Source organism: Thermobia domestica, chromosome 16, assembly GCF_964235325.1.
Source record: "Thermobia domestica chromosome 16, izTheDome1.hap1.1, whole genome shotgun sequence".
In the NCBI taxonomy this organism is placed as follows: Eukaryota; Metazoa; Arthropoda; class Insecta; order Zygentoma; family Lepismatidae; genus Thermobia; species Thermobia domestica.
In genome coordinates, this window is record NC_137469.1 from 30,760,505 (window position 1) to 30,775,259 (window position 14,755).

At 37.2% G+C, this 14,755-nt stretch overlaps 1 protein-coding gene across 1 annotated transcript in view; it reads left to right on the forward strand.

The window, feature by feature from the left end:
* The first annotated feature begins 445 nt into the window (after nt 1-445).
* Nucleotides 446-14,755, forward strand: part of shf (WNT inhibitory factor 1) — a 43,782-nt gene continuing 29,472 nt past the window's right edge. Inside the window, exons 1-4 of the mRNA XM_081742249.1 lie at nt 446-948; nt 5,886-6,015; nt 7,265-7,362; nt 12,043-12,187. Of these exons, the coding sequence (XP_081598375.1) occupies nt 5,910-6,015; nt 7,265-7,362; nt 12,043-12,187 (349 nt within the window). The 5' untranslated portion in view covers nt 446-948; nt 5,886-5,909. The remainder of the gene's footprint in view (nt 949-5,885; nt 6,016-7,264; nt 7,363-12,042; nt 12,188-14,755) is intronic.

Sequence of the window (14,755 nt, forward strand, 5' to 3'; positions counted from 1 at the left end):
CCACACCTCTGATGCCATAAGAAAATACCACTTTTCTAGCAAAATACCATGGTCTATAGAATCGAACGCCTTAGATAAATCAACAAAAATACTAATTACATGCTTTCCTTTATTTATATCCATTGCTACATCAGATATGAAATTAAAGATTGCAGTGTTTGTTGACTTCTGCCTTTGAAATCCGTGTTGACTTGTGGATATTATTTTATTTAAAAGGAAAAAGTTATTTAGTCGCGCTCTCATTGGTAACTCAAATATTTTAGAAAACCACGACAAAACTAAAATAGAACGATAATTATTTAACTCCAACGTATAATTATATTACTTCCCTTTTTATACACATGTGTAACTCCAGGTGTCATTGTTTATATTCATAAAATTTACCCTCAGCTTTTCTTTCCTCCATGGCAAACGCCTCATAGAGAGCGAAAATGTGATTGGTGGTCTCTGTGGATTCAGGAATCGAATGCACAGTGGAGTGATCGCACTCCGCTGGCTCGTGCAAGTAGTGTGGGGGCCGCCGCAGACTAGTTAATAATATGCAATGAAGTTGATTACATTGATATTATCCTAATAAGGAATTAAAGTTTAACATAATAATGCTCTGTACTATAACTTCCAGCGATAGTGAAGTTGGTAGTAGAAAGTGATTGAACAGTTTGTGTCAATATCGTGATTCCAATGATTAATTATAATGCAAGAAATCGGATATAGACCTTACGGCAAATACGCAATCGTGTTTTAGATTAGGGATCTGCTTTCTAATATCAATTATTCTTGTTTAGATAATACTATGTGAGTATCCAGTGTATTAAACAAGAGAAAATAAATCACACTTGGCGTGGACAAGTTTGTATTCGAACTTTCATATAATACCTGTGCAAAATTATGATGTAAATAATGTGCTTAAATAATTGTATGCACATGGTCTTTGATTTCTAGTCTGAAGTAAGTAAATCGTTAACAGTTACTAATTTATTTCTGTGTTCTTGTGTATCAGATGCAATGAAGGATTTTATTTTTCTGCGTAATGGTGTTCTGTCGACCAGCAATAAGACTCTTTTTGATGGCCTTGCACTAAAGTTTTGTTACTTTCCCAGTTTAGGTATCCATAAATTTTAAACTTTACAGAACAAACTTAGGTATTACTCGCGAAGACGGTTCTACTAAATTTTGAGACATTTCTTACATTTTCAGGTTCGGGTACACCTTTGTCTTTCAGCAGACATGCATTGAGCTCTATTACTAGCTGCAAATTGACTTCAGGAGGGCTCAGTATATATACAGTGTGGACGTATGGCATGAAACTACAGTGCATAAAACGAAACTACTTGTGCTAGGTGACCACTGAAAAGCACTAATGCTAAGAATCTGGGCAGGAGCGCAGGAGGTGGAGCGAAGGCTAGTGAGAGGTTACGTCCGTAGGGTACAGGCGCGTCAGTGACAGTGGGTATATGCATAAATGAGAATGGAGGATCTCACAAATACAATACTTTCACTATCACTTAAAATTCATTTCAATATGCTATGTACTGACAGTAGTTGCTTATATTCACACACACATTTCTTCACGAAAAATGTTTCACATCGTGTTTTACCTATAAATTGTCTATTTCGTAGAACCGTCTGCTCGAGTGAACCCCAAACGTATAATATTTGAGTAGGTCAGTGCGTAAATAATTGAAATATGTTGCGGTCTTACATCTGTGATGCATATCTACGTTGAAATATATTAACGGAAGTGTAACGCATTAAGCACAAATTACTTCATAAGGTAGCCATTAACCATACGGTAGTAAGTAAAATGTAGTTCGTGAAATCAGTGTGCTGACACTGCGCGACCATAGAAGTGTCCGACAATTAGAGCACCGCCTATGTATAAAATTTACGTATTTTCCTTTTTACCGCAAAGTAGGTCCAGTATTTTCAGGATGAAAAACGTGAAATTTTCGTAATTTGTGAGGATGTTCATGGCATATTTTTGGAATTAGGGGGCCAGAGCTTTTTGCTTAAATTCGTACTTTTGTTGCTATAGGCCTATTTTCTGTATTTTTTATGGTATGGGTTAGTTTAGGTTAGGATTTTTGAATTGGGCGGGGGGGGGGGGGAGAGGCAGGATTCTTTGCTTAAAATTCGTATTTTCTTTTTGTATGTTCTGTGTTTTTGATGGTTTAACCTAGGCTAAGTAAGGTTTGTACTGAGTAATTACCTTTACATAACATCAACCCATTTTCCGTATAAACATGGTGTTTTTTACCTGATTTTGGCCCCGTAATTCAAGAATTAATCCCGAAATTTATTTTTCATACCTTAGAAAGTGTTTTAAGAATTCCTCGGTGCACATTCATTGTAAGGACTTCACCCTTTTGCGTGTAAATGCTTGTATAAATATGCTCTTAAATATGTTATAGAAGCTATAGCATAAAAAATAAACCAACCTGTGCTGGGTTTCTACTTAAAAGTACGAATGCTATTTAACTCATTCAGGGCAAGAGTGCAGCCCGAACGGAAGCAAAGGGTGCGTCTATATGGAGCAGGCGCGTCAGCGATTGTGGGTTTGCATGTAAACGAGTGTCGCTAAAAATACTAAGTTAGGTAACTTCTCTTTCAACGATTTTGTGTGCTCGAAAACTACTTTTTTTTTTTGGGGGGCGGCTTTTGCCATTGAGATTTCGCACCATCTACACGATTTTTACATTTGAAAATGTAACTGTTTCTCCATTTCTTTATTTTAAGTCCCTTCCTAGTTTTGACACGCTTTCTGCTCAATTTTAGCAGAGTTTGAAAAAACCCGGGTATTTTTGAAAACACCCAACCCACCTGGGCCCATATGGGTTTTTTCGGGTTTAATTGGGTTTTTTCGTAATATTTCAATGTCTTTAGGGTAAATTGTTAAAATATGAGTTACATTTCAAGACTCTCATTGTCACAAATTGCAACAACTTTCTATTCACTGCTGTTTTGAAAAATGGCCGCCATTTTGAAATTTTACATTGGATCGCCGCCAAAATAAATACAGCTAATTTAGTCTCTCGTGCTTCTACTCTGAACGTTTCAACTTAAGACCGAAAATTGCGCTTTAGCGTGGATACCTGCTATTAAAAAAAAAAAAAAAAAAAAAAAAAAAAAAAAAAAAAAAAAAGATTTTATGTTGGTAGGCCGCCAAAATCTATACAGGATGTCTCGTGCTTGTAACCTGACAATTTCAACTTAAAAGACCGAAAGTTGTACCCTGTAGTGTGTATGGCCCTGGCGGACAAACGAACAAATGTAGATAGAGTCATCCCAGGAGCCTCAGTGACGTTTGCCAAATATGAATGCAAAATGTATTAATTTAAAACAGACATAATTCATATTTTATAAAATAAAGGTTTCAAAACGTCTTATATGAAATAAATATTTTTCAACGTAAATTAAAAGGTTTTATTGCTGAAGTTCACTTCCGATACTGTGTTCAATTACGGGAATTTTCCGAGCACTTGTTGCAAGATGGTTTTTCTCCGAAAATTAATTTAAAACAATTAACAAAGATATAATTTATATTTTATAAAGTAAACTAGCCTTTGGCTAGCTAGGAGCTCCGCCCCTAGTTCCCTGCATTTGCTCGGCCTACGGCCCTCGCATCCTTATGTAAGTGAATTTCGTGCATTGCTCTTTATATTTCCTGAATTTGAGCTGCTGAAGGCTTCGTCTCCACACCCTTGCACCTCTTAAATCCACAATTCTACGGAATTCTAAGTTTCTTTTCGTATTTCAACTATTTAAAAGATAATATTTTGTATCCCAAGAAAACGCACATTTAAATAACTTGAGAATTCCTTCATCCCTCTTTAGGCTCCTTAAAAATATTCACTTTTGGCAATTTTTCTGTCGGTTAGTCCCGAAAGGCTACAACCATGCAAAATTTCGTCATTCTAATCTTGCCAGAAGTGCCTAAATATTTTAAGATGCAGAAAATGTCCCATATAAATATAACATGAGAAAGATTTTTCAGTTCTCCATAACACCACACTAAATTTGGATTTTTTAAATTTTTTTATTTATTTTTTAAATTTAATTTAATTTAATTTATTTATTTGTGATTTACTTACATAACTGAAACGAAAACGTACAAGTATGCCGAATTTCAAGTTTGTATTCCAATTCCAAATACCTAAAATATGAAATTATAAGTCCAAAAAGGCCCATTTAAATAGCATGGAGAATTTCTTCATCTCCCCTTTAGACCGCCTAAAAATTAAAAATATTCACTTTTGGCAATTTTTCTGTCGGGTAGACCCGGAAAGCTACAATCATGCCAATTTTCAACTTTCTGTGTCAACCGGAAGTACCACTTTAATTTATGTCAGTTCATGTAGTCTTATATATAGTTAGGGTGTTTCAAAATGTCAAATGAAATTAAATGTCTTCCAGCGTAAAATAAACGGTTTTATTGTTGAAGTGCTCACTTCCAATGCTTTGTACGTTCAATTGCGGGAATTTCATGAGCACTTATTTCACGACGATTTTTTTTCGAAAAATGCAGCTTCCTTTACTGTACATAGAAACTCCACTAGTACGAAGTTTGAATTCAGCACTTGGAATAGCAAGCGTTACATAGTCTTCGGAACTCCGAGCATTAAGCTTGTTGAATTTGACAAGAATTTTTACGCTATTGTTGGTGTTGACTCTACAGCATGCTTATTTGAAGAGTAACAACAAATGCCGGGACTAAACTGTTGTTGGAAAACCAAATTTGACTGAAATGTTTAAAGGTTAGAAATAATACTACTAGTTTTACTAGTGTATTTACATATTGACTGGTAGTACTGGCACTTATGGCCTTAAACCCGTCAACGTATGAGGGATAACGTCTCTCGGCGTCGCCGAGCCGGCGAGCACACCTTTCACGGAAAGTATTTTTTAAAATATAAAATTGCATATTTTACTTCAAATAGATTATGCATAATCCATACATGAATTTGTCCTTTAAGCTAAGATTTTTTTAAATCTATTCAGTGCATTCAGAACTTTATAACGGTCTTATATTGAATGTTCTATATCTTAACACGAAAGCATCTAATTCGCCTAAGGAAAGCCAAAAATCTGACAAAATTAACTTTTAGTGTGGTTACCATAGCTGTACCGATAATATACTGACAAAAAGCTCAAAAACCCAGGTGGGTTTTTTCAGGTGGGTCCAACCCGAAAAAACCCGGTGGGTTATTTTGGGCTGGGCCCACTTGGGCAAACCCTGACCGTGCCGCTACTCATATCGTAATGCCTTTTTCTGTGCCGACAAGGTTTCTTATAAAAGTCTCAATCGAAATGTCACATCCACATGCAACTCCATCTTTGAATAATGGGAATCAATTTCCTTATTATGCCATAATGTATGACGTCAACATGCCTCAAATTAGTACCAACAACACACACCTTCTAACACTTGAAAATATCACATTACAATTCTTTTGTTAGGATGATTTTTACGAAAAATAAACTGTTCTCCTTCAGTTATAGAAATCTGTTCTTAGTGTTTAGAAGTCTTTTACAAGAACATTTTTTTTTTTTCACTAATTTGTAAAATAATCTTGTAAACACTATAAGTGGCATTCATCATCTGAAATTTCTATATTTAAGAACAGATTTCTGTAAGTGAAGAAATACAGGGATTATTGAGTGATGCTGCAAACGTTTCAGTTTTAGTATTTTCAGATGAACCTGTAGTTTTTAAATATCTTTTTCGAGCATGAATATAGAGAAGAAAGGGCAACTGGAGGAACTGATACTGAAGATGGCTCCACATAGAGCCAAGATAATATAACAACATAAGTTAACTTCTGGACACAAGGTGAGTGTGTATACATTTGTTAGAGCTATTTAAACTTTATCTTATCTCTTTGCAGCTGTGGAGAAATGCTGTAACTGTGATGTTGCTGTTATTATTGCTGATGTTATGTGGAGGGACATATAGTCGACGAAATGATGGAGATCTGTCCCTCTGGATCGATGAGCAGCAGGTGAAGATGTTTAGTGGTAAGTAAACAACGACATCTATATCTTATATCAATGCATTAAAACTGATCGAGTGATTTTCTGAAATATGATAAGAAAATTGACTTACCGTGAAACGAGTGTTGCTATCAGAAGCTTTTGCTTCAAAACTCTTTATTCTTGTTCTGAAAAAAGTTGAAACGATAAAGGATTATGATGGGTAATGTAAAGAGAGTAAAAGGATTTGGCATCTTTTAACGCATGGCTGCTCGGATTAGTTTTAGTGAGATTTCTGAATGTTTAGTATTTTGTAAACTCATTATTAGAAGTTCAGCTCTACAATGATAGCATTTTCAGACGACCACCCAAAACTTCCAAATAAGGATAGTGTTTTTAAACGAGGTTCAGTGATTTAGTAGAATTTTTTAGATCAGCGATTGAATTCAAGTAAGAGGGGCTGTAATTGAAATACAGGATCTAGTGTGAATTTTGTTCTTTTTTTAAGAAGACTTAGGAATGAGATGAGGTGGAATTTAGAATCATTCAAGTGGTGATAAGGAAAGGAGCTCATAAAAATTGCCATCTTCCAGTCTTAACGACTGGAGGCTTATAAAATGTGGATGTGAAGAAGATGGAGAGAATGAGCTGGGTTGGGCGGGAAAAGAATGAGAAGGTATTAGAAATGGTGGCGGAGAAATAAACAATTTTAGATATTATTAAAAAGAGGGATAAAAACTGTTTGGGACATTGGCTAAGAAGGAGCTGTATCATGAAGGATGAGCTAGAGGGTATGGTTTCAGGAAAGAGGGAGGGGCCGAAGGGGACTACAATTGATGGATAATATCGAAAAGAAAGATCGTACGTGAAGACGAAGAGGTTAGCGGAAAATCGTGGAGCTTAAGCTTCTCAATTGCGGCAAGTGATGTGCTAATAATGGCAGATTGTTGAATTCATTTGAGCTTTGGCTCAGTGGTAGAGGGTTCACCTCTGGTCCTTGGGGTCCCAGCTCGCACCAAGTGAGCTTTGTGGTGGACAAACACCGTGTGCATGGATTTTCTTGGGGTTCTCCCGTTTCCTCCCACTTTCTTCCATCATTTTATTCATTCTCATCATCACCGTCTTCTTTAGCCTAGCCGGCATAACCGTGGGACGTAAGATTTCATTTCATTTGAGTTTTGGAGTATTGTGAAAAATCAAATTAATGAAAAGCGAGAAATGTATTATTCAAACTGAAATTAGTTTAAATGATACGAAAAACGCTTTTTTTAAAATATGCATACTTATATTTTAGGTTTTTCAATGGAAATATATGCTATAGTAGATGGACATGTATTGCCATATATACTGGATCCAAACTTCGAAAAGTATCTGCCAATAATTCCTTCAGAAGTAAGTAGTGCTTTTATTTATTTTCTTATTCATTATTGTAGTTCTTTTGTGTTAAGTGTTTATTCAGGTCTCAAGTACAAAAGATAAATGTGACTATAGTAGGATTATATACACAAGAAACTTTAAGTAGCCGAATATATAAAAGTACAAGTTTTCTAAATGAGTTCCATTCCTAGTAATGTGCAAAAAAATTCTGACATGTGACTGAATGCGTAATGAATTTGCTTGCTTTTCCATGTACCTGTGAGTATTGTCTGTGTAAGTAAAATTGAAGTAATCAGGGATACATGAAAGCATCGCACAGAGACTACGTACCTAATGTTTAAATTTTTAGTGTAATAATATACTTTAAATCAGTGGCGTTCTGCAGAGGTTGATTCATTTATGTTGAGCCGAAGTCAATGTGCAAATGTACCGCACATGCGCGTCGCATCGCCATGAGATTACCACAAGGCAGGCAACAGTATCTCGTTAGTTGCGCAGTAGAGCAATGTGGTAGAGCGTAGTTTGATGCCTCCGAAACTTCTGCGGGGGATTCATTGTAGCTCTTCCCAACATTGGAGCTCTTTCCATACTCACGGCGTCGAGCATCGTAGAAATGTGAATCGTATTGGGTCTAGGTCAAAACCCCCACACGATCGGTCATAATCCCACACAAATGGACAAATCCCCCAAACGCACGAACGGTCAAAACCCCCACACTCAAGAAATGTCAAAACGCCCACACGATCGTTCATAACTCCCACACAAATGGACAAATCCCCCAAACGCACGAACGGTCAAAACCCCCACACTCAAGAAATGTCAAAACGCCCACACAAATGGACAAATCCCCCAAACGCACGAACGGTCAAAACCCCCACACTCAAGGAATGTCAAAACCCCCACACGATCGGTCAAAACTCCCACACAAATGGACAAAACTCCCACACATAGCCACAGTCACAATCCCCACATAATTGGACAAAACCCCCACACAAATGGACAAAACTCCCAAATGCAGAAATTGTCACAACTGCCACACAAATGGACAAAACCCCCACACAATCGGACAAATCCCCCACACTCTGAAAATATCGTGATTGCACGTCTTTGTTGCGGCTCTTTACGACGCCCACTTTAGTGTTTCTGTCATTACAAAACAGTGCAAGAAGAATACTTGCAACATCAGTTTAAGTGGAATAAAAAATGTTATTAAAAAGTACAAGGGCAAGACATACAACAAGGATCATTTCAGAGTGTGGGAGATTTGACCGATTGTGTGGGGGTTTTGTCCATTTGTGTGGCAGTTGTGACAATTTCTGCATGTGGGAGTTTTGTCCATTTGTGTGGGGTTTTTGTCCATTTATGTGGGGATTGTGACTGTTGCTATGTGTGGCTGTTTTGTCCATTTGTGTGGGAGTTATGACCGATTACCAGTGTGGGGGTTATGACTGTTCGTGTATTTGGGAGATTTGTCCATTTGTGTGGGGGTTATGACCGATCGTGTGGGCGTTTTGACATTTCTTGAGTGTGGGGGTTTTGGCTTTGGGGGTTATGACCGTTCGTGTGTTTGGGAGATTTGTCCATTTGTATGGGGGCTATGACCGTTTGTGTGGGCGTTTTGACATTTCTTGAGTGTGGGGGTTTTGACCGGTTCCCATCGTATTATGCAGAAATATGCGGCAGAACCCATACCGAGGTGAGCAGTTAGTAACTGGCTTCCTGTGAAAACAACCCATATACAGGGTGTCCGAGAAGTCCTTCCCTGATTACAGAAATTGATAACTCAGGCTAGAAATAAGATAAAAATATGAAACTGGTGTTGAATTGTTTACAAACTATAAAAGTTTTGGTCATATCAGTACACTTCCACATGAGCACCCTTGGTAGCACGTAGCACATCTAGGCGATATTCAATTTCCATCCACACATTAGCCAACATCACTGGAGGGATCGATGCAACGACTGTGGTTATTCGTTGCTGCAGGGTTTCAAGATCTGGTACACGTGTTCGGTAGACCTCATCCTTGACATAACCCCATAAAAAGAAGTCTAATGGGGTTATGTCAGGAGAGCGTGGAGGCCAAGCTGTTGGCCCATCACGACCAATCCATCGCCCAGGAAATGTCCTATCGAGGTAGCAAAAAAAAATTGAGACTTTGTAAAACAAAACAAACCTAACACAGACAAAACCTTTTATAGTTTGTAAACAATTCAACACCAGTTTCATATTTCTATCTTATTTCTAGCCTGAGTTATCAATTTCTGTAATCAGGGAAGGACTTCTCGGACACCCTGTATATGCATGTTCTATGATAATTCTGAAGCACATGGAATTACTTCATCCAAACTTCGGATTCGAGTATGATTTGGGAAAATTGCTATGTAGTAAGACACTCCTTGCTCTACCAGGAGTGGGAGTAGAACGGGATGACGTATAAAAAATATGGAAAAATGACAGGTATTAATATCGAATATTGATATTCCTGACGCCATTAAGTCCAGGTTCAGTTCCCAATATGGATAAGACACCCCTAACACCGTAGACAGTGTTCATCAGACTTACATTATTATCTAATTCACACCTTTCGGAATCGCTAAGTTGCATACTGTCGCTCCCGAGCTGTTTTAAGTCCACTTTTAGCTGTCATCAGCATGGTAGGTAAAAAGATGTGAAAAATAAAATGTCCAAAATGATCTTAAATAGTGTCAAATCCATAGGTTTTGGGTGCCAGGAAAACGGTTGACCCGTTTGAATTATCTTTTGAAATGTATTTAATATTTACTTCAAGGTAAGTTTTTAACATGTCAACTTCGATTATTGAAGTTCGTATTCTACCTAGATATGGGACTTGGGTGTTTTAAAATTTATGCGAAAAGTAGTTTCTTATGGATTATCATCACAGTTTTATTGAAATCGGTATCCTAAGGGGCAAGGGGATTCAAATATTTCCGATACATCTATTCTTCCCGTGCGAAGAACGAGTGTTTCAACTAGTATTTAGTATTATATATATAAAAATGTTTGTATGTTCCGCATAACTCTAGAACGCCTGAACAAATATAACCAAACTTGGTACACACCTTACAGTTTGAAAAAGAGTACTGTGGGGGGCTGAAATGAATAGTGACCCCGTAGCACACCTAGAGGAATGTGGGTGACCTAAGAATTATTGAAACATTAGTGTGATAACCATAACCGGAGTCATTGAGATGAATAGTGACACTCCCATTTTGTTGAATCCCAGATTTAGCCCGTAATTGGCTTCCCAAGAAAGGGGGGAGAGAGGAGTGATATGTAAAAATAGTTGAAAAGTACGTATATTAGTGTCGATGATGTTACTCATATATATATTTGGATGTAGCTGTATGAATGTATCATTCTAGCGGCTGGAGCAATTTCAACCAAACTTGGTAGACATATGACTTACAATCTGAAAAAAAAAAAAGTACAGTGGAAGTAAGATACTTCAAGAAGTGACATGTAAAAATAATCGACCGACATTAGTGTTAGTGTCCATAGCTTTCGGGGTCGTTGAAATAAATAGTGACACTCTCAGCGCCTTTCAGTCTCATCGGCAGAGGGAAGGGGTGAAAAATAAAATGTCAAAAATAATTAAGATTTGTATCAAATTCAACTTCTGGGGTCGGGAAAGCGGCTGACCCGTTTGAAATGACCTTTGAAACATAGTACACATCTGTAATCTGGTTTCTTTTTAAAATCATATGTTTTATTAAAGGTAATATTTTGTTGGGGTAGGATGTTTCATAGTTTATGCCAAAAGTAGAGTAACTTCTGTATTTTTATCACTAAATTTTCATTGAAATAGTATCCTAAAGGGTAAGGGAACTTGCATATTTTTCATAAACCTAATTTTTCCCGTGCGAAGAATGGGCATTTCAGCTTCTTGATCAATATAAAATATAAATTTTCTCATTCAGAAATGATTTTCATTATCATTTATGAAATATAATGAGGCTAGTCCCAAGAGTACACTACTTAACAAAGAAAACAGACGTCATTCGGATACTTTCCGACAATATAGGCAGTGAAGTCTGTTATTAATGATCTTCGTAGCGTCGTAAAGACTCTTTGCAATTCCCTGTCACCATGTGACTATATTTTACGAAATGGCAGAATACGTGGCTTTAAATTATTGGACTAGATTTTTTTTGTGTGTTTTCTTGAAAACCTTCTAGAATCTCCTACAATGGATCATTGACAAAGTGACAATTGCAAGACTCATATGTATGAACTGGCCTCGGTGGACAGAATATAAATATGTATTAGCATGTGTTGTTGTGTTAATAAGTTAGGACAATGGAAAGTATTTTCTCAGTATACCTTTTTTTTTCTGTCTTTAACTTACAATACTATTTATGAAGTCCTATTATGTATAATTTTATAAGTTGACCAGGTTTCAGTAAAAAAGATTTTGCTGTATAATTTTTCTATCCAAAACCCTAAAAATCTTTTTTGTTTTCCTAATATGGAACTTGTCCTTACATTTGGTCTTGATATAGAGAAATGTTCTTTGTTCCGTTTGCTTTTCTGTATAGGTCGTCAGTTGTTAATGTAGATATGTAATGCTTTGTTTGTATTTGTGGAAGTGTCTAGCTTTTTTTCGTTACAATTTGGTTACTGTGTCCCTTTCCACAGGTTTGTTTTACCAGAGCCTATTTTCTTCACTACCCCAGGTGAACTATGTGAACTTCACATGGAAGTCAGGTGCAAAGAAGTATTACTACAACTTCGATCGCCTGCAGTCCTTCAATGAGGATATCTTACAGGCTCCCGTCGTGTCCATCAAGACCAAGGGGAGAATTCCTCGACGACCGAAAGGTAAAATTTAGTTGGCTATTATTATTATTATTATTTCCAATTGGTTAATATAAGGTGATTTCTCATACCTTTATTCCCGATTTTACCGATTCCCGGTGGGGGCACTCGGTCGAAAAAGTGTAAACAACAGCTTTTTTAGGCCAGCCATCCTGAAAGACGTTTTCCTCATTCATACCAGGCAAATGCCGGGTTGGTACCTAACTTAAAGGTCCCAGGCCGCTTCCTTCCTTGCCTAATCCTTTCTTCGCTTCCTTTCCCCATATAGTGTGCTCGCCGAGGGACGTTATCTCTCATACGTGACGAGCTAAATGGCCATAGATGCCTAAAGCCCAGAAATCTAAATCCTAATTCCTATTTTAATTTTGTAGAATTATTTCAACTATTGCAGATCTAGTTGTGGGGGTTAAAAGTAGATTAATAAACATACCAAGGAAGTAGAAAAAGAGATCTACTGAGGAATGACACTGCAGAATTACTTCATGCAGCCTTCCTGACAGCTGCATTTTATAGACCAGAGGGTCTTCAACCCGTCAGACAGTGCGAACGACATTGACAGTTCTCATGTTAAATGTTTAATTTTTGAAAGGGATATGGCCTGCGGACCGTGTGTCCTTGTGAAAACTGTCACTGTTTTTTTATATCAACACGTATTAAAATTAAATCGGCATTAAACATTGAGAATATCTTCATAGGCGTGCGCAACGTGGGTGCCTTGGCACCCCCATTAGACAAACTTTTTTTATGTAGAATTATTACAAACTGAGAAGAGATTATGTGTAAATTATTTCCCGTCTGCATGTGTGCCGTGCGTCGCCGACCCAGCGTCGGGTGCAATGACGATATCTTTTCTTAGGGGAAAGGGGGGAGGACGGCATTCCATATGGTGGTACTTTAGATCTGGCACCCACATTCCCAATGTCCTGCGCACACTAGTGAATATCTTAGGAATCTAAAAGCAGAATATTTCGTTTTAGATCTGTTGGAACATAAGTAATAACAATAAAAAGCTCCGAGATTGAGTTTTGGAAGTTCTTTTATTTATCTAAAATTTTTCAGGCAAAATATAGGCAAAAGTTGGTAAAAAATTTACTGAAACATTAATTTGAAAATACATCAAATGTTGGCATAATCTATGTATTCAAATGCCGGGTTTATATGTTTGTGGTCAATTCTTTTGACAATATCTCGGAAACCACAAGCTCTAGAAAGATGCTATTTAAATGACTCATTGCAAATTTTGTGTAGATTGTTTAGTTCTAATTGAATATTTTTTTAAAATGGCGTTTTTTAGGGGTACACTGGAAGTATTGAAATTTTAAAAAGTAAAGCACCATATCCTACGAGTTATACATTCCAACACCACACATTCCATGGGGTTAGTATATATCTCCGGCGTTTGTTTCATGGCCAAATTATAATGAAAAACGAAGGATAACCATTTCTCCAGTCTTAAGATGAATCTTTATTTTTTGGAGTGTTTTGTCCAATGAACACCGTATGTCACTGACATTATAATTAATTGTGTGTGTAATGTATTTGCTTATTACATACCGCATGCAAGAAAAAATGTAATGAAATCTTTGAGTTTTACGTACCACGGTTATGCCGGTTAGGCTAAAGGAGACGGTGATGATGAGTAATGAATGAAATGGTGGAATGAAGAAAGTGGGAGGAAACGGGAGTACCCCGAGAAAACCCACGCACACGGTGTTTGTCCACCACAAAGTTCACTTGGCGGGGGCTGGGATCGAACCCGGGACCCCAAGCACCAGAGGTGAACGCTCTACCATTGAGCCACCGCGGCCCCCGCATGCAAGAAGAAAGAAAACACTAATCATATATGAATTAGAAACTTCAATCGAAAATAGACTCAAATCTTGCGAACGGTGCGAGATATTGAAAGAAAAACCGAAAATATCTCCCCTTTATGATACCCCTTGCCGATTTTTTCAAGACGTCCTTCAGTTGTGTCTATAAAGGAACATGTACAGATGTTGTGAGGAATGACAAGGAGATCCATGCTCGTATGTGAATGATGCAGTGTTGTAGAGAGCGCAGGTAGTAATAATAATAATTTTGACTAGGAGAACACACAACCTGGCCACTTATTTCCTTAATTGGACTTAATAAAACTTCATCACTTATACAGGAAAAATGTTCCTGGACTGCTCTTGTGTGGTACATCCGTTCGTTATTATTTCTTTTGATATTATTAATTACAGCGAAAATCGAAAAATACAAGGGTTCTACACTAACATAGGAAGTAAGTGAGGTGATTGGTAAAACTCCATTTTTCTGTACCGACTGAATTTAACACTCATTCTTTTTCTTTCTCTGAATGTTCGGGGTGCCTGTCGGTCACGAAAGTCGCGAAATCAGAAAACGTTCTTGAAAGTCAAGAAATTTAGCTTTTGGGTCACCATTTTTTTCATCTGTACAAATATAAGTAGAGAGTGGGAAATTTTATTCTACAAAATGTCAAAATTCATCGCCAAAAATGTCTGGTCGGCTTTAGACACTGCCAAAATCGCAAGCAAACCACGTTTCTATCGCATGCATGAAAATTCG